The 19,713-nt window shown below is 40.4% G+C and overlaps 1 protein-coding gene across 2 annotated transcripts in view; it reads right to left on the bottom strand.

The window, feature by feature from the left end:
* Exo84 (exocyst complex component Exo84) overlaps window positions 1-3,942 on the bottom strand; it is a 210,753-nt gene extending 206,811 nt beyond the window's left edge. Inside the window, exons 1-2 of one of the 2 annotated variants that reach the window (XM_090373093.1) lie at window positions 3,824-3,942; window positions 702-857 (exon numbers count right to left, since the gene is read on the bottom strand). In XM_090373093.1, the coding sequence (XP_090229219.1) occupies window positions 702-857; window positions 3,824-3,878 (211 nt within the window). In that variant the 5' untranslated portion in view covers window positions 3,879-3,942. Of the gene's footprint in view, window positions 1-701; window positions 858-3,823 lie in introns of those variants that run through there. The other variant, XM_090373094.1, reaches the window with a different exon arrangement.
* Between the last annotated feature and the right edge of the window lie 15,771 nt (window positions 3,943-19,713).

Below are 19,713 nucleotides of genomic sequence, written 5' to 3'. Positions count from 1 at the left end.
ACTGGAACAAGTTACCATCTAGTCTTGCACAGTCAGAAAACTTATGTAAATTATTAGAACAAATAGATAAATTATGAAACTAGGTAGAAAACTATTTTATGGCAAATGCTACATGTCTTTGCACCTTTCTCTCCATTTTAATTCTAATACTTATACTTTTGTTTGCTGTTTCATGAATAAAATATGGACACAAGTGCTATCAATTTAAAAAGAACAATGTAAGATATAACATATTAAATACAGACAAACCAAGCTTTTCCACATAAACATGCATGCAAGACTAGTAACCAATCAAATTATCATGCTATTCTTGTAAAACATGTAATATGGTATATATATATTACAAATGCAGACATAAAATTTAAAATCCAGGAAGGGTCATATATCAGCTTACTAAGAAATAATTTGTATAATTTGAATTTTGAAGCCAATTTCACATTCATATTACTTTAAAAATATTAACTTTACATTTCCATGATATTATTTATTGCATTTAAATGAATTGTTCAAAATGTTTTCAATAATTTACCTCTTGGTAAACTGGCATATTGCCCAGCCTATATACAACATATTTAATACAAGCTAAAATAAATTTTTTTAAATTCCATTTATTTTTCAATTATAATATCTTCTTCATCATTTTATAACAGGTTATATACTAGTAATGCTAATCATAATATAAACAATATAAAAAGGGATACAAGATATTTCCTTTGCTGTCTCAATGAACTGTGCATAATTTTTATATACATTTTTTTTCAATAAGCCATTAGTTTCTTCCGCCAAACTCTGAACTCTTTGCCGAGATGCTAAAAGATCATTAACTTTGACTGCCTTCAAAGTTAGATCTTGTACATCTATTCAAAAAAATAAATACAAATTATTTTATTATTCAACATAAAGCAGTTGAAGGACACCATTAATACATGCAGTGTAGTGTATTTAGCTTACATATTAGTTTATTGTTATCACAAAATTATAATCTATACTATTAACCCAGTGGTGGTTTTGTAGAACCTGACAGCTTGTCCCTCCCCCCCACACACACTTCAATTGAACATTAATTGTTGATTCGCCGACCGGGCTAGCCGGGTGGGTAAAGTGCCTGCCTGGCAACCCAAAGGTCGCGGGTTCGAATCCCGCCTCGGGCTTGGATCAAAGTACTGCAAAAACCTTGGGAGGTGCATTATGGCCACAGAAGCCGATGCGCCAACAACTACCAAAAAAAAATTGTTGATTCACGGTGCAACTTTCTGAACCATTCTAGATATACACACAGTTTCACTTGAGTAATTTTGGGCATGAACAGTTACTGTTTACTCAGAATTATACATAGAAAGTGTATAATTCTGAGTAAACTAGTCAAGTTCCAAGCGGCTCTTTTCCTCACAATTCTTATGCAAAACTTCCTAGGTGTTGCTCTAAATTTTGAAATTTTTGCTTTAAATGATTTTATAAACTTGAAAATAGAAGTAACAAATAGTACATGACATACAGTTTTTTAAAAATATTTACTAAGGGCTTCCTCCACCCCTGCGCACACTTTTTTACATAAAATGTAGGGGTATACGGAATAAGTCAAATCTTTTCTACGTAAAAGACACACCTATCGAAATGCACTGCTTGATATCTAATCAGGAAATGGCCTACATAATTATTTATCGATGCATTTTTTGTGTGCGGCATTCTCAAGGTCGAATAGATGTCACTATGTAATTTTTATCTGGGTTTACATAGGTCACTTAGGAAAAGGCCTTTTGCTTCAGGTACCATAATGCATGAGGAATATTGTTGCATCCGAAAGAGCAGGACTAAAATATTTAACTATAATATTTACAAACTATACAAATATTTAAAATTACAAACAAAAAAAAATGTTGAATGAGCATTTTTTAACAAATTTAATGAAAATCTTAATACATTTAGAGTACCTTAAAAGCAGTGATTTTGGCTTTACTCCGAAAATTCTTGGACCACTAACCCACTCCTACTTAAATCCACATTGATCAAAGTATATAAATATATATTTTTTTTTTTACATATGCCATACAAAGTTATGAATTTATGGGCTTCCTCTTCTGCCTTATACATCTTCTAATATCAATCTCATGGCTCTTCTGAATTTGCAACAAAACAATTAAGACTGTAAGGCATCAGTGTATTTTATCTGTAAATTATGTATATTCTATGGTCAGTTTGACTATCTTGCTGTATAAAATATTGTTTCCAAGAGAAAAGCCATGCAATACTTGCCTGATACCAACCAACTCGGTTAGTCTCAGAAGAAGATAATAAAATAAATAATTCCTTTATTTCATTGGAGGTCTCCAGCACCTAAAACATTTGGGAGAGCTACCCCCCCCCCCTTTTTTAATTAATATTTTTAACTGCCCTATTATATTAACATGCATGTATTTTTAAAAGATTTCCAATAAATTATTATTATCATTTCACATTAAAACTTGGGCATGCATGTGTGACTTTAGAGTGTCAATAAAACGTCTGAACAATTTCACCCAGGAGAGAGGGGGGAAAGAGAACCAAGGGGAAACAGAACAAGCATTGTGTATTATACATTATCAAAACTATTCTTGAATACATGTTTGATCATGATACTGGACACAAGTTTTGCATCTGGAAAGATAAATCATATATCAGTCAAAAAGTCTCAACCATGAATCAAGTTTATGACATTAACCAGAATTTCATGAGTTAATTTTTAAGTCCAGAATTAAGTATTTGATGCATTTGAAAAAAAAAAATGTACAAATTACTAAATTTCACTTAATTACTAAATTTAATTAAGTAAAATTAGGTAATGCATCAATTTCTAACTGACATTGTAAATCGGTTATTAATAAGAATCATAACAAATGTTGAACCAGAGGTATAATGAATATAATGGCTTTGTAACAATAGAAAAACTGAATAATGTGATATAAATAAAAAGGGATTTGCTGATTAAACAAATCATTGCACATTAAACTGGAACCTTGTTCTTGACCTTTATATCTTTTTTTTTTTTTTTTGGTAGTTATTGGCGCATCGGCTTCTGTGGCCATAAAGCACCTCCCAAAGTTTCCACAGTACTTTGATCCAAGCCCGAGGCGGAATTCGAACATGCGACCTTTGGGTTGCCAGGTAGGCACTTTGCCCACCCGGCTAGCCCGGTCGGCCTTTATATCACTCATATCTTTAATTTGGTTAATAAAATATTATTAAAAATTCTACAGTTTTAAAAGATATTTGAGAATGCACACTGATAAGTATTAGGTGTTAGTACCATAATTATAAATTTAGTATTCTCTTTTAAAAAATCCATATGCAAAGTAGTATATTTTTACCCAGAGATATGCCATGTTAGGTTAGCGTTTTTTTGTAAATAATATTTTTTATTATGATTTTGAAAACTTTAAAATGAAATGTATATTTTCCAGCTAAGTGACTGCTGAAAACAAATACCCTTTGGACGATCACTAAAATGATAACATACCGTATTAAGGAAAATATTTACACTTGGAGCACGAGGCGGGTTTCCCCCACACGTAGTAAAAACAGCTCTGTTTATGAAGTGTTGTATAAAAATTGTAACTATATAATTGTTAGCTTAGTGACAATTAAGTTTCTCCGCAAAAAAAAAAAAAGTTGCTTATAATGGATGGGAGGGGGGCATCATGCTTGTCGATCACGTTTCATTTCTATTAAATTAACTACAAACGAAAAACATTAGAAATTATATTGAAATATGGTTAAAATTATGAGTACTCATGCAAAATAATTCAGAACGGATAAATCCAAAACAATATTGATATCAACCACTTACAATTATCGGAATTAAAAGATGAGGATGCCAATTTATTTGCTAAGGCATCTGCCATCCTTGTATAAAAACTAACCACGCGATATTAGTAGCAGTAGTTTCTGATGACTAAACTTAAATTTTCAATTATTTAATTTCATATAATTATCTACATTTTTCATGTAGTTTCTTCCAATTGCAAATATGCATATCATAAAAAAACTAATAATAAAATTTCAGACCAGATTACATCACATCCGCCTCTAAACTTCAGCGCATACAGCATATGATAAGACATCAACAAAAACCACACAGCGCATCACACGGCCATTGACTGAAACTGTTTTCTATCATTTCAAAAATCAAAAATCTAGACAGTACTGTATCAATTTGATAAAATAAAAGTAAACTATGAAATATACACTAATGTAGGGAAGTGGAGGCAATAAGCTTATCAAGCTCTAGCAGGGAGTTAAATTATTTTGTAATAACTGAGAGCAAAGTGGAGGAGAAATTGTTGAAGTTAAACATAAGAAAGGCACCTGGGGTGGATGGGATCTATCCAGTTATATTAAAGGAGGCGGCAAAGCAACTAAGCAAACCCTTAGCCATAATTATGAGAGCATCCTTGGACTCAGGGGAGGTCCTCACGGACTGGAGATATGCAAATGTATCCCCATTCACAAAGGAGGATCGACAGGTGACACGATTAATTACACACCTGTTAGTTTAACTACTATTCCGGGAAAAAAATAACGGAGTCACTGGTTAAACGAACACTGCACGATCATCTAGCCAAGGCTGCAGTTATGGGTCTGTTAAGGGGAAGTCTTGTCTGACCAATTTGATTGCACACTATGTGGCCACAAAGGAGCTGGACGAGAAAAATAATTTTGATATCATATAATTGGATTTTAGGAACGCTTTTGATACTGATGCTCATGGAAGATTATTGTACAAGTTGGAGCAGTATGGCATTAAAGGAAAGTTGCTGCTATGACTAAAGGGGTGGTTGAGTGGTCGAGGACAAAGAATGGTAATCAATGAACACTGCTTTTTGTGGGTTAATGCTATTAGTGTAGTCCCCCAGGTTTCGGTGTTGGGCCCGTTGTATATCAGTTTTGTGCATCATTGTATACCCCATTATATGTTATTTACTGTATATCAGTAGCTTAATTTCTGAGTTTGCAGATGATACGAAGGTTGGCAGGGTTGTTAATGACAGAAACGAAGGTATGATACTGCAACAGGATCTAGACAAGTTGAGCTGATGTGCTGAGAGTTGGCAACTGAAATTTAACATTCACAAATGCAAATTCAACTGTATATGGATAGCAGCAACCCCAGAGAAATGTACCGATTCTGTGGTACTACACTCAGGGTAGTGGAGAATGAAAAACACCTGGGGATAATTGTTCAGTCTTGAACTTCATGAACAATCATGAAGTTTTCTGAGAAGCGCATACAGCTTGCAACAGTAGCTCATGGGGTCTTGTCAATCATATATAGGAATTTTGCTAGCAGGGATAAGGAGGTGATCATCCCTTTATATAAGGCAATGGGCAGGCCACACCTTGAGTACTGCATACACGTCTGTAGGCCTCATTTTAGGAAAGATGTGAAGCTGCTGGAATGAGCATAGAGAAGGGCAACGAGATTAGTGAGTGAAACACAGAGATGCTGTTCCCAAGAAAGGTTTAATTTCTGCAAATTGCAGTGTCTGGAAACTAGGCACGTGCGAGGTGATCTGATTGAGGGGAATAAGGCCTTGAATGGTTTGGGAAAGCTGAATGATAACAGGATTCGTTCTCTTGCTCAGATTCCGCACCTAAGGGGGCATAACTTCAAATTGAGGAAATACAGTTGTAAAAAAGATGTGCGGAAATTTGCCTTTAGCCAGCGTGTAGTTGATTGCTGCAACAAACTGCCATCTGATGTTGTGGAAGTTGATGGCTTAAATAAATTGAAGGGTGAACTAGATAAACGTTTGGAGTGAATGAATGGGTGAAACGGAAGTTTTTTTTTTCACTGATGATATATAAGCTTGCTTTCTTGCATCATATGCCTCTACTAATGCTAATGTTCAAAAACAGAATTTTGCGTCACTTTTGACGGAAAACTACTCAAAATCTCATATCTGAAATCCGTAAGTATATTCTGTTAAAAAAATGTTGACTTTTTCTATAAGAGTTCATGCCTCGAATTTGTTAATGTCCCAGCGACGGCTGTAGTTCTTATGGCGCTCCAAGCAAAAAAAAAAAAAAAAAAAATTTGCTGCCTCCTTTTTTGTTGACCATTCCAAATATTTTTACTTAAAAATTTTAAAAAATTGAAATAGAAAATTTTCATTTCATGAAATAAAATAAAATCTCCTGTCCATCGTCATCATCAGTCATGTTCAATCCACTGCAGGATGTAGGCATCTCCAGCAACTTTCCAGTACCTTCTGTTTTGTGCAATGGACGTCCATTTATTGCCCACGACCTGTCCATCTTCGTTGTTGTCTTCCACGTTTTCTTTTAGCTCCTCTTGGGTAAAATTGCTGCCATTATCAATCCACAGCAGGATGAAAGCCTTCTCAATGATTCATGTTGAGAGAAATGGAACATAATCTGTCACGCTGCTCCAGTGCAAGTTGGCAGATTGACTGCACTTAGTAGTCAGGGGTTTGAATCCCGGTCTATTCAAAGAGCGTGTAGTAGTAGTAGTAGTAGTAGTGGCATGTGATGCAAGAAAGCAAGTGTATGAGCTTATGCAGCATCAGCCAAAAAAAAATCACACCATTCCCTCCAAATGCCTGTCCAGTTCCTCCTTAAATTTATTTAACCTGTCAGTTTCTACAACGACAGATGGAAGTTTGTTCCAGCAATTAACCACCCGCTGGCTAAAGGCAAATTACCGCACATTTATTCCACATCTGTCTTTTCTTAATTTGACTTTATGCCCCCTTAGGTTCGTAATCTGAACAAGTGGAAGGATCCCATCAGAATTCAGCGTGCTCAACCCATTCAAGGCCTTATATACCTCAATCAGATCACCTCGCAGGTGCCTAGTCTCCAGCCACTGCAATTTGCAGAACTTAAGCCTCTCTTGGTAAGAGGAACCCTTCATTCCCATCACCAATCTTGTTGCTATTCTCTGTACATCCTCAAGCAAATCTACATCCTTCCTAAAATGAGGCGTAAAGATCTGTACGCAGTACTCAAGGCGTAGCCTGACCATTGCCTTATACAGAGGGACAATCACCTCCTTTTCCCTGCTAGCAAAATTCCCATATATCATTGACAAAACCCCATGATCTGCCCTGACAGCCTGTCTGCATTGCTCAGAAAACTTCATATCTGACTGCACAATTACTCCCAGGTATTTTTCATTTTCTACCACCTTAAGTGTAGTACCACACAGTTGGTACTTTTCTCTCGGGTTACTTCTACCCATATGCAGTACTTCGCATTTGTCAAGGTTAAACTTCAGTTGCCACTTCTTAGCCCATCTGACCAAATTATCTAGATCCTGTTCCAGTAGCACACTGCCATTACTGTCAATAACAATCCTGCCAACCTTTGTATCATCTGCAAACTTCGACACTAAGCCTGATATACCTTCATCAATATCATTGATAAATATACAAAACAGTGGACCCAACATCGAACCCTGTGGGACTCCACTAATAACATTAGTCCACGAAGAGCAGCACCAATTGATTACCACCCTCTGTCTTCTCCCACTTAACCATCCTGTTATCCATTGTAGCAACTTACCCTTAATACCATTCTGCTCCAATTTGTACAATAGTCTTCCATGCGCAACAGTGTCAAAAGCTATTGCACTCCCGCTCCTGGACACTAGGCTACGGAAACTCTCTTGGGTACCATTCTATTATTTTCTAAGTCCATCTGTCATCATGTCTCCAGGCTGTGTCCTGCCCAAGTCCATTTTAGTTCTTTAGTTTTGATAAGAATGTCCTTTATTCGTGTTTGCTCCCTAATCCATGTTTTTTTTTTTTTTTTTTTTTGTTAGTTGTTGGCGCAACAGCTTCTGTGGCCATAATGCACCTCCCAAAGTTTTAGCATTTTACTCTGATCCAAGCCTGAGCGGGATTTGAACCCGCAACCTTTGGGTTGCCAGACAGGCACTTTACCCAGCTGGCTAGCCCGGTCGGCAATCGTATTCCAAGTGTTTCTCTTCTTATCCAATAGTCTGATTCCTAATATAATTCTTTCGTGTGTAGTTTCAGCTTCTCATCCATTCTTTTGGTGAGTGCCCAAATTTTACTTCCATAAGTGACGGTGGGCAGTATACATTGGTTCACTATTTTACGTTCCAGACAAATTGGGATATTGCTCCTCAGTGGCTATATTTCCTGAATGCTGTCCATCCGAAATTTATTCTTCTCTTGCCTTCCAGCCATTTATCAATATTACAGCTAATGATATGTCCAAGATAAGTATAAGAATCCACCGATTCAATTTCTGCTCCTTCAATGATTATATCTCTTCCCGTGGAATACTTGTTCATCATTACTTTTGTTTAACCATATTCATCTTTATTCCGAAATCCTTACTAACTCTGCATAACTGATTAAAATTTTCCTCTAACTCTTTGGGATCATGGCTTATGATCAAAATGTAATCTGTAAATTGTAAATGGTTTAAGTACTCTCAATTTTCATTCTTTTTTTTTTCCCCTTTCTGCGACCAGCCCAAGTTTCTGAAAACTTCTTCAAGGGCAGCAGTAAACGACTTCGGAGATATTTTGTCTCCTTGTCGAACTCCTTTCTCAATTTTAAAATTTCTACTGTCTTTGTCTAGTCTAATAAAGGCGTTGCGTTCTCATATATTTTCTTCAAAATAATGCTGTATGGGATGTCTAAGCCTTGTCCTTCCAAAGCCCGAAACATTGCCTTATGCTGTATGGCGTCAAAGGCCTTTTCATAATCCACAAATGCCACCATAATGGCGTTTTATATTCATTTGCTTTCTCTAATAGCTGTGATATTACGTGAAGGTTATCCGTTCGCTTTGAAGGAAGTAGAGTAACCAAGCCAGCTGCCCAAAAAGTTACAGGCTGCTGGGGTACCCTTGAGAAAATGTTACATGACCTAATACTACAGAATGAACAACTAATTGCAATCAATGAACAACTGAGGGAAACAAATTATACTTTGACAAAGGCCCTCAGCAGTCCAGCTTGGACCAGCCATAGCACTCAGAACTCTTTCCTCCCAGATCTGACAGCACAATCAAACCGCCAGACACGACCAGCACTTCTCCCTACACCTGTCCCAAAATCAACCTATGCTGCTATGGTACAGCGGCCAAAAATTAATGCCCATCCTCCCAATCACACTGACTGCCACCTTATGGACAGTGAACTGAATATCACAGTTAAAGATTATCACCAGACCAAGAACCGGAAACCAAGTGAAATGCCACAGCGCCCCCGGTCCTATTCAGATGCACTGAGGATCCAACCAATGGCAGATAAGCTATTTGCCCCTCCCAACACCAGACAGAATAGAGAACAAAACCTAGTCATCCTTCGTGCGACCCAAGAGGGTTGCTTTACTTCAAGCGAGGCTGTCAAGGAGGTGGTTACTACCAACTTGAAACCTCAAATGAAAACCATAAAAATTAAAAGCCTCAGAAAAATCCGTAATTCTGGAATCATCATTGAGACTGCTTCCAAAAAAGATGCAGAAAACACTATTCAAATCCCACAGATAAATGAACTGGTTCTTAGCGCTGAGATACCCAAACCAAAAGGCCCATCTATTGTAATCTTCGATGTCGAAAAAGGAATTTCCAAAGATGACCTCCTTGAGGAAATATATGACAGGAACCTTGCTGATCATATCACTAGACATGAAATTCAAAGTGAACTTAAAGTCAAGTACTCCACCAAATCCAGATCGGGTACTTGTTGCAACTGGGTAGTCGAACTCTCCCCGAAGATATGGCAAATATTATCCCAACAACAACGAATATTTATTGGCTGGAGCTCTTGCCGGTTCAAGGAGCACATACCTACCATCAAGTGCTTTAAATGTCTCCGATTTGGACACACATCCCATGTCTGTGCCCGACAAGACTTCACCTGTGGCCACTGTGCTGAACGCGGACACACCTACAACAATTGTCCAAACAAACATCGAGCCCCTAACTGCGCCAACTGCAAAGCAGCAAAAATGGATCCCAATCACTCCGTCCGGGATGTCAAATGTCCAATCTATTTAAGGGTATTGAGAACCATCCATAACAAAACCGACTATGGCTGTACACCATAATCGCCATTCCACCAACGTCCTCAAAATTCTCCAACTGAATGAATGCCCAAAGAGCCAGAAATGTGGTCGAACAAATTAGAATGAAAATGGATGAGGAAGAAATTGATATCCTTTGCGTTCAAGAGCCCTACACCCACAAGGGACGGGTATAGGGCTACCCTCGCGCTTATAGGATCATTGAGACAACCACAGATACTCCATGGGCAGCCATCATTATTAGGAATACTACAATTACAGTCACAAAGATCGACTCCTTATGCACCCCCTTTGGTGTTTGTGCACACATTATCTGCCAACAAGGCTCTCTGCATGTAGTCTCGTTGTACTGCCGACCACGAACTGATATCGCACCATATATTGAATATCTCCAGTCAGTCATAACCCTCTTACCTTCCAGCAAAATCCTAGTAACGATGGATGCCAATTGTAGATCTCGCTTGTGGCATAGCCGTGTGGATGGCCACATAGTTTCCCAGAATGGACAGCAATTAGAAGATTTCCTTTCATCTTCCCCATTTGAAGTCCTTAACAAACCACATCACCTTTCTACCTTCAGCAATACCCTGTGGGAAAGCAACATTGACGTTACGCTCGCCACACGGTCCATAGCACAAACGTTCTCATCATGGATGGTTCATGAGGCCTGGACCACCTCAGACCACAGGGTCATCTCCTTCCATCTATCTAGACAACTTGATAGTACTCCTCCCACCTACCATGATATCATCAGATACTCCACCAAAACAGCTGACTGGAATGCCTTCAAGGACAATATAAAATCAAAGCTACAAATGGATACATCCCAACTAAACCATCTTGATCCACAGGAGCACCTCTCCCTCCTAACAAGCACACTCCAACAAGCATGTGAGAGAACTATGAAAAAACGTCAGAAGCACCTAAAAGCTGTCCCTTGGTGGTGCAGGGAACTAGAAAACCTAAGGCGGCAAGTCCACACTGCCCGAAAAGCCTTCCAGAGAGCGAGGCACTCCTGGCCTCCTGCTGAGGTCCAGGCTCTACGGGAAGCATATAGAAGATATCGTAACGACTACACAAGCCTCATTCGGCAGAAAAAGAAAGTGTCTTGGCAGAACCTTGTGACAACCACTGGTAACGCAGATCCTTGGGGGGTCGTTTATCGCATTGTTATGAACAAGCTGCCCAGGGGAGAGATGTTAAATGCAACCCTGACTCCTGATGGCAATCCAACACACACATGGGCTGAATCCATGAATAATATTCTGAATGCCCTACTTCAGAATGATGAGAGTCCCCTCAATGATGAACAAAAGCAAATTAAACAAGACAACCAGGCCTTCTCCAACAATAAAATAGAACCTCCTTTCACCTCTGAGGAAATGAACAAAGCACTTGACAGAACAAAAATGAATAAATGCCCTGGTCATTATAATATTGAGGTTGAGGTCATCAAGAAAGCAGCAACACATCTCCCAAACCACCTATTAGCACTATTCAACAAATGCTTGCGAAAGGAATTTTCCCTGATTCTTGGAAACAGGCAGTGCTTCGACTCATCCTAAAAGCTCCAGATAAAGATCCTACTCTACCCAAATCTTACCGCCCCATTGCTCTTCTCCCAGTCTTGGGAAAGGTAATGGAGCGGCTGCTTCAATCCAGATTATCCACCTACTACCAGACAGCCAACTTAGACTCTTCAAAGCAGTATGGCTTTAAGCCAGGATGCTCCTGAATATGCTATGAACAATCTGCTCAACACAGCAAACTCAACCACAGAAAAATATCTACTGGCTATTTCCATTGACTTTGCTGGTGCCTTCGATTCCATCTGATGGCCCAGCATTGTCAGGAGATTACGTCAAATCAATATTCCACTCAACCTCTACCGCTGTCTCCAGAACTACCTTTTCAACCGCTCAGTCACTGTTCAAACAAATTTTCAGAAAAACCTCCCGACCAGTTGTTAGAGGGTGCCCACAGGGCTCGGTTCTTGGGCCCTACTTCTGGAACTTGATACTAGATGAATTTCTTCTTATGGATTTGGGTCCTGTGGACTGCATGGCCTATGCAGATGACCTCATCCTCCTTATCAAAGCTGATTCTAGAACTCAGCTTGAGCAAATTGCCTCCCCTGCCTTAACGACCCTCCAAAATTGGGCAAACAACCACAAGTTAGTCATCTCTGGGGAAAAAACGACGACTATCCTCCTCAAAGGATCCTTGGACACAAGAAGACCACCCCAAATTAAAATCTCTGGGCAGACATTGCAACTCAAAACAGAACTAAAATATCTAGGAGTAACCTTCGACTCCCGATTAACATTCTTACCTCATCTTAATTACCTCTCAAATAAAATACGTCGTTATACTGCCATGATCGTAAGAATTAGCAGAGCAGACTCGGGTTTGAAGAGGAGGACTCTCATGCTACTTTATAAAACCATCTTCTTACCAGCTGTGTGCTATGGTGCAGCCATATGGTTCCCTCGTGCCATCATTGCACGTAATAAAGCAAAGCTACATACAATTCAACGCAATATCCTACTCACTGTGACTAGAGCATGCCGCACAGTCAGTAATCCTGCCCTGCAGGTCTTAGCAGGCACTCTTCCTCTGGACCTGGAGGTTATTCGTCGCGGCCTTGCATACCGCATAAAGAGAGGAATTCCCACCACCATTCTGGATATAACACTCGATCTAGCTAACGATCCAAAAAAAGAAATGAAACAGATTTACTCTAAGCTCTTCCAGCATTGGCAAAGATCTTGGGAGCAAACAACCAAAGGTGAAACAACTAAAAGATTTCTTCCACAAGTTATGATAACTGCACCAAAACCTCCTCCATGGTACTCACCAGGCCTTCACGTCTCCTTCTTTCTCACTGGTCATGGATCGTTTCGGGCCAAGCTGCATGCCCTGGGTCTCACTGATTCTCCTCTCTGCACATGCGGTGACAATGAAGACTGGATTCACCTCATGTATAATTGCCCTCTTTATGATTTACCCAGAAGTCTCCTAAACACCAAAACTGGAAATATACCCAGTGGGCAGGAACACCTCTACATAATTGACGAAACCAACTACAAAGCCTTCATTACTTTTGCCCAGACTGTATTTGAAATGCGTCAAATTCACCTACAGCAAACTGTTCAACGCACCCCCATCTTATAATGAACACAAAACTCAATTCACAGAACATATCCTGAATGGAATCACAGAAAACACAAACAGAATATTGATCTTTGTCATGACCTAACAGGAATCTCTCGACGTTCACAAAGGTAGCTATCTGACAAACCCACGAACCCAAAAAGGACTTTTCTACAATAGCCCCAAGAACTCCAAGCAATCCTTGAGCTTCATGAATCCGTGTTCCTCCTCTCATCCCCTAAGAGAAGATTATCCAAGTCCCAGTGTGGGACACTGCTCATTGCCTACAAGTCACCCTTGGATGAAGAAGATTAAATCGCTTGACACTGGGCCCCTTGCCCATTGTGGGACCCACTCACTTGCTGGCACCTCTTCTCTTCAAGGTGTATGACAATATCTGATTTTCCTACTTGTGCAGGAACTCATATAAATACTCCTCTGGGAGTGGGACTGGCATTTGACTTTTCAAATGCAGGATCATGCTATTAGGCAATCTGAATTTGTGGGTCACTTGACCTCACAACCTTTTCTCTTCTTCCTGAGGCAGGGTGGGCTCCCCCCTGGGGGGAGCCCACCCTACCTCACCCTCTCTCTTCTGCTTACCTTCTTTCTTCTCAATCTCTCACCCCTTCTCCTATTTCAAAAAAAAAAAAAAATTTTTTTTCATTTATTTATTAATTAATTTTTTATTTATTTATTTTTTTTATTTTAATTTTTTTTTATTTATTTATTATTTATTTTTTTATTTTATTTTTTATATATTTTTTTTTATTTATTTTATTTTTTTATTTATTTATTTATTTATTTTTTTTTTGTATTTTATTTATTTATTTATTTATTTATTTTTTATTTATTAATTTTTTTATATTATTTATTAATTATTTATTTATTTATTTATTTATTTATTTTATTTTATTTTTTTTTATGTATTTTATATTATTTATTAATTATTTATTTATTATTATTTTTTTTATTTTATTTTTATTTATTTATTTATTTTTTTTATTTATTTTATATTATTTATTAATTATTTATTTATTATTATTTTTTTTATTTTATTTTTATTTATTTATTTATTTTATTTTATTTATTTTTTTTTTTTTCGGCCCTCCCTGGGAAGCTCAGGCTAACCCCAGGGTCGGCCAGCCAGAGTTCTCTTTCCACATACCTGGTCCGGCTCCCAGTGCCAGTGACGGTAACTAGCAGTCTGTGGTGTTCCACAGACCCTAGGCTAAGCGGCCAGATGAACAACATAACCCGCACTAAGCAAACATGAACACACACTAACATATGATATCTGGCCTTGACAGTACTGTCTTACTTCACAAGAGATTCAAATGCGGAGTTGTGCGAAAGCACTGGTGCCGCTTGTCAAAAAACACTATGTCACTATGTCACACTATCAAGGTTATCCATAGTTCAGAATCCTGACCTAAAGCCAAGTTGCTCTTTCAGTATGAAACTATCAAAACATACGTCTCAAATAGGAAAGTAGTAGTTAACGCACCATATCAGAGTGTTACTAGAACAGTTCTCCGGGGCTGTCCACAGTGCTCGGTGTTGGGTCCCCTGCTTTGGAACTTTGTCATGGATGGTTTCTTCAACAAGGACCTGGAGAGGTAAATGCCCAAGCTTATGCCGATGATCTCATCATCACTGTGGCTGCTGACAGCAGAGCATACTTCGAGGCCATGGTAAACCAAGCCCTCCATACTCTCCAAGAATGGGCCTCAGATAACAATCTCCATCTATCCCCAACTAAAACCAATTCTCCCCTTCTGAAAGGCAAGCTGGATATCAGAAAACCCCCGCTGATCAGATTCAATGGAACAATCGTCAAGTTTACAACAGAATTAATCCCTGTTAGTTATGTCACAAAATGCTCATTCCCTCATCTGAAATACCTCAGGAAAAAGGTAGGAAATTAGGCAGCCCTGGTTGCCAGGGTCTCACATCGTGACTGGGGACTCAACCGGGAGACCTTTTCTTTATTCTTCAAAACTGCTTTCACACGGATAATAACATATCCGTCTGGAATCGGATATACCAAAGCTAACACTGCCACCAAGAGAAGGACACTGAATGCCATCCAACGCTCCATACTTCTCGTCACCTCCCGTGCCTGCCCCACAGTGAGCACTCACGCCCTCCAGGTTCTGGCTGGTGCCTTACCTTTCGACCTCGAGGTCATTAGAACTTGTCTACTGTATCACCTTTCTAAGAGAAACCCACAAGCCTTCCTCAACTTTACAATTATTCCAGCAAATGGCAAGACAGCTGAAAAACATCGCGCCCGTGCCCATCTGCAGCAGGAGTGGCAAACCAAGTAAGTGTAAGTGTATTTGGGGTCAAGCGGCACCAGGGGTTTCTCCCATCTCCACGTAGTTTACGTTATGGTGTGTTACGGTATGCTGTAAATGCCAGAGATTTAAAAGTGTGTGGGTCTTGGATCGGTTAGTGTCGTGTACCGTTGTTCTTCTGGTCGTTTAGCTGCTGAACCTCAGTTGGGGCCCAACGATGTCCCACTTACGCTTAGTGGAGGCGGACCATAAACCTGCCAGATTATATATAATCTGCCAGGTCCTGCTACATAGTTTCCTGAGATTTCGGTGGCTAGAGCCTTAAAAAAAAAAAAAAAAACTCCGTAAGAATGAGCGCGGGAATTAAAAAAGCCAAATGAGGTTTATGCGGTTTAATTTGGAAGAAATTAAGTTTTTGTAGTTTGTGTGGGGTATACGTTGGCGTATTAGGAAAAGTCGGGGGGTGGAAGACTGAATTATGGGGACGATAGAAAAGGAGACCCCATGATGTTCAGTCTCGCAGGTCCATGTCCCACCAGGAGAAGGATAAGGGTTGGCAGGGGGGAGGGAAGGAGACCGGACTGCTTCCTCCCCCTCCCGCCGAGGAAAAGGGAGAAAAAGGTATCAGGAAAGGGAACCCGGTATATATCGCCATCCAACAATGTTGGATGAAGTCCAAAAGAGGGGGGATAACTCGCAAGTTCATTCCAGCCGTAAAAACAACGTATCCAAAATCGCCTTCGTGGTTCTCCCTGGGATTCTATTGCACTTACTTATTAACTGGACACGGCACGGTGCCATATGCAGCAAGCTAACAACACTGGGAACAGCCAATAATCCATTTTGTGCATGTGGTTCACAGGAGAGCTGGGACCACCTGATGTATGACTGCCGACTCTATGAGGACCTCCGGGGTGTATTCATCACTGAGCTACAGTTTACCCCTAAAAACAAACAAAAAAATCAAATTAATACGTATATTAGGGTTACCCGTAAACGACTACATTAACAAGTATTCGTGTCTGTAAATTGCATGTGTTCTCTGGTCGATTTGCCTGTTTTACTGGACAAAAAAATCCAGTTTCTGGAGGAAAAACATTGCTATCTACGCCTGAGACCATTAACTCATCCAGGGAGTGAATGTCCCTAAAGACAGAGAGCATCACATCCTAGAGAGAGACATCACCTATAAAGCATTCACCAAATATGCCCAAAATCTCTTCACAAGGAGACTGACCCTGCTGCAACCACCAAACCCACCTGAATAGACAGCAACCTGCTGCCATCAATACTACAGTGCAACAAACCCAAGCAGCAACCGCTTGTTGCCTGGATGGAGGCATCTGACCACAGTAGGTTAGGATGATGCCCTCACGAAAATCTGAGCAAACCAGATTATGACATACCCATCGCTGGATGTGATTCAGAATCGGAGGCGACGGCCACAGAACGCAACGAAGTCTGGAGTGAATTCCACTTCCCCAACAAGTCATCATGAAACGTGACTAACTGAAACACGACTACTGAATGCCCAACAGACTCGGCCAGTAAACTCCACTTCCAGGACAAGAGTGATGAAAACGTGACAAACACTGGACCTGACTCCCACTTGCAAAGGCTACACTCAAGACAGCATGGACAGGACCTGAGTCTCGTGAATGACAACTACCTGATTGGACCTCTATGGAAGCTAGACGGGTACCACCGGACCTGACAGTGCAGCTCTGGCACCCCTCCTTTCCTCTGGTGGGGCCTGGGCAGACCCCACTGACCACTGGGGTCATCTTCTCTATCTTCCCTATTCTTCTGTCTTTTCCTTCTATTTTCAGTCTCCCTCCTCCACTCCAGAGTACACCCCACACATCAAAATTGAATCAAGCAAATTTGAACCTCGCACAACAACTTTTGGCTACCAATTCTAGTGTTTACCCCATTTTTATTTTATTTAATTATTTTTTATTTTATTTTATTTTTATTCTTATTATCATTATTTTTTAAAGGTCCTAGGTGGCAGGACCTGCCAGAGTAAATAATATCTAAACTATTGGGTACCTGGTCTGTCTCCACGGAGTGTGGCCGACGTTGGGTCCCATTAGGGACCGAGCGGCTAAATGACCAGAGGAACAACGGTACACGACACTACACATATGAAAAATCCATACACTTTTAAACCTCTGGCATTGACAATGTTCTATTACACACCCACAATGTATACTACGCGAAGATGGGGTAACCCCTCGTGCCGTTTGACCCTAAACACATTCTACACTATAAATCGCCTTCAGGAATTGGCAGTAGAGAGCATGTTGTCACTGTTGGTAAAGAGTCCAATATGGGTATCTGGTCCGATTTGGCATCATTCATGGGACAAACGTTCCGTCCGAGATAGGTTAATGACCAGGGCAGTCTTCAAACGAGTGGTGGCTGCCAGTCGATTTCGATGGCAGAATACATTCCAATTCTCAGATCTCTTACATAGTGTAGGCTATGTATTCTTCATCTGTGTCAATTTTCATGGGGATGTAGGGAATTCTCGTCATAAGAGAGCGCCTAAGGTCATCGTAAATGTCACAGTGGTAGAGGAGATGCTTCCAGGTCTCTGGGAAGCCACAACGGCAGTTTGGGTCTTCCACAATCCTAAACCCAAGCAATTTAGCTTTGAAAGACCCATGCCCTGCAAGAAGTAAGGTGGCATGGAGCCCTGGGGAGAACCATATGTAAAGTGTAAAGTGTGTTTAGGGTCAAGCGGCACCAGGGGTTTCCCCCATCTCCGCGTAGTTTACATTGTGGGTGACCCAGTTGACTGGAAAAGCCAGAGATTTAAAAGTGTATGGACTTTGTATATATTTGATGCCTTGTACCGTTGTTCATCTGGTCATTTAGCCGCCAGACCCCTACTAAGGCCCGACGTTGTCCCTCTTTAGCCCCATGGAGGCAGACCAGGTACTCACTAGTATATAGTTCACTCTGGCAGGTCCTGCCACCTAATTTCCTAAGATTTCAGTGGCTAGGACCTTAAAAAAAAAAAAAAAAAATCGCGTACGCGTCGCGGGGAGCACTAGAAGTCCAAAATGTTGGGCAAAATTATTATAGATTGGTGATTTTAGATTGTGTGGGGCGTGTTCACGTTGATATTATTATTATTATTATTATTATTAGCCATATGGTGCAAGGAAGCCTGAGGCTTATGCTGCACCAGGCAAAAAAAAAAAAAATTCTGAATTACCCAAAGAGAGAGAGGTAGAAGGGAATCACCAAGAAAGAGAAGAATGGTGATATCCAGCTCAGGACCCTGGGTGTGCCAAGCCCATACTCACCAGATGTGAGCCCCTGGGGATAGAGCGGGGTGAAGGCTGAAGACTGGGGGCAAATAGACAGAAATATGCAGCCGAAAGGGAAGGCAACTCCAGTTTACAGTGGGGCATGCCCATGTCCCACCAGAGGGAAGAAATAGGGTGGCAGGGTCGGGAGGGGACAGTGTACTGTCCCCTCCCCACCTGCCAGGAAGAGGTGAGACAGTGAGCCAGACAAGAGAGCTGGCTCAGGTTGCCAATGTGGCCTATGTGCATGGGTGGGAGCAAACCAGACTGCAGGGTCAGGTTCGCACCATCCAGAAAAACTTGAGGCCCAGCAGAGACGATCCAATGTTGGCTTGGCTGAACAGGTTGTGCAAAATGTCACAGTTGGGAGTCATTCATGGGACTGTTGTCCCGTCCGGTAGTCAATGTTCTGGGAAGTGGAGTTTTCTCACTTCTCATAAGAGTTCCAGTTTTGTCTTGCATGAAGGATCAAGCAGTCAAACCTGACATCTGGTTGGGGGGTCTCTGAGAAGCTTTGTTTGACACATCTATTCGAAGTTTGCAGGCAGAGGAATGGTCAAGCGTCTAGCATACAGGTTCTGGGCAAACTTGGTGAACGCTATATATGAGGCTTCATCTTCCAGTAAGTAGTGTTCCCGGTTTTTGGGATTGAGGCGTACTTGGATGATTAATTCAACACGAAGAGCTTCATAAAATTCGCAGTCATACATCTGGTGTCCCCAGGTCTCCACAGAGCCACATGCACACATTGGGTTGTTTTCGAGTCCGAGAAGGTGTAATTTGTGGCGGATCGCCCCATGTCCTGTTAGGAGATACGTGCTGTACAATCCAGGGCAAAGCCATACCGGATACTGTGGGTATATTTGTTGTAGATCGGGG

The sequence above is a fragment of the Mastigoproctus giganteus genome, chromosome 5, assembly GCF_048544385.1.
Source record: "Mastigoproctus giganteus isolate SK-2022 chromosome 5, ASM4854438v1, whole genome shotgun sequence".
Taxonomy (NCBI): domain Eukaryota; kingdom Metazoa; phylum Arthropoda; class Arachnida; order Uropygi; family Thelyphonidae; genus Mastigoproctus; species Mastigoproctus giganteus.
The sequence above is the reverse complement of the archived record's forward strand: the minus strand, read 5'-3'. Positions and strand labels throughout refer to the sequence as shown.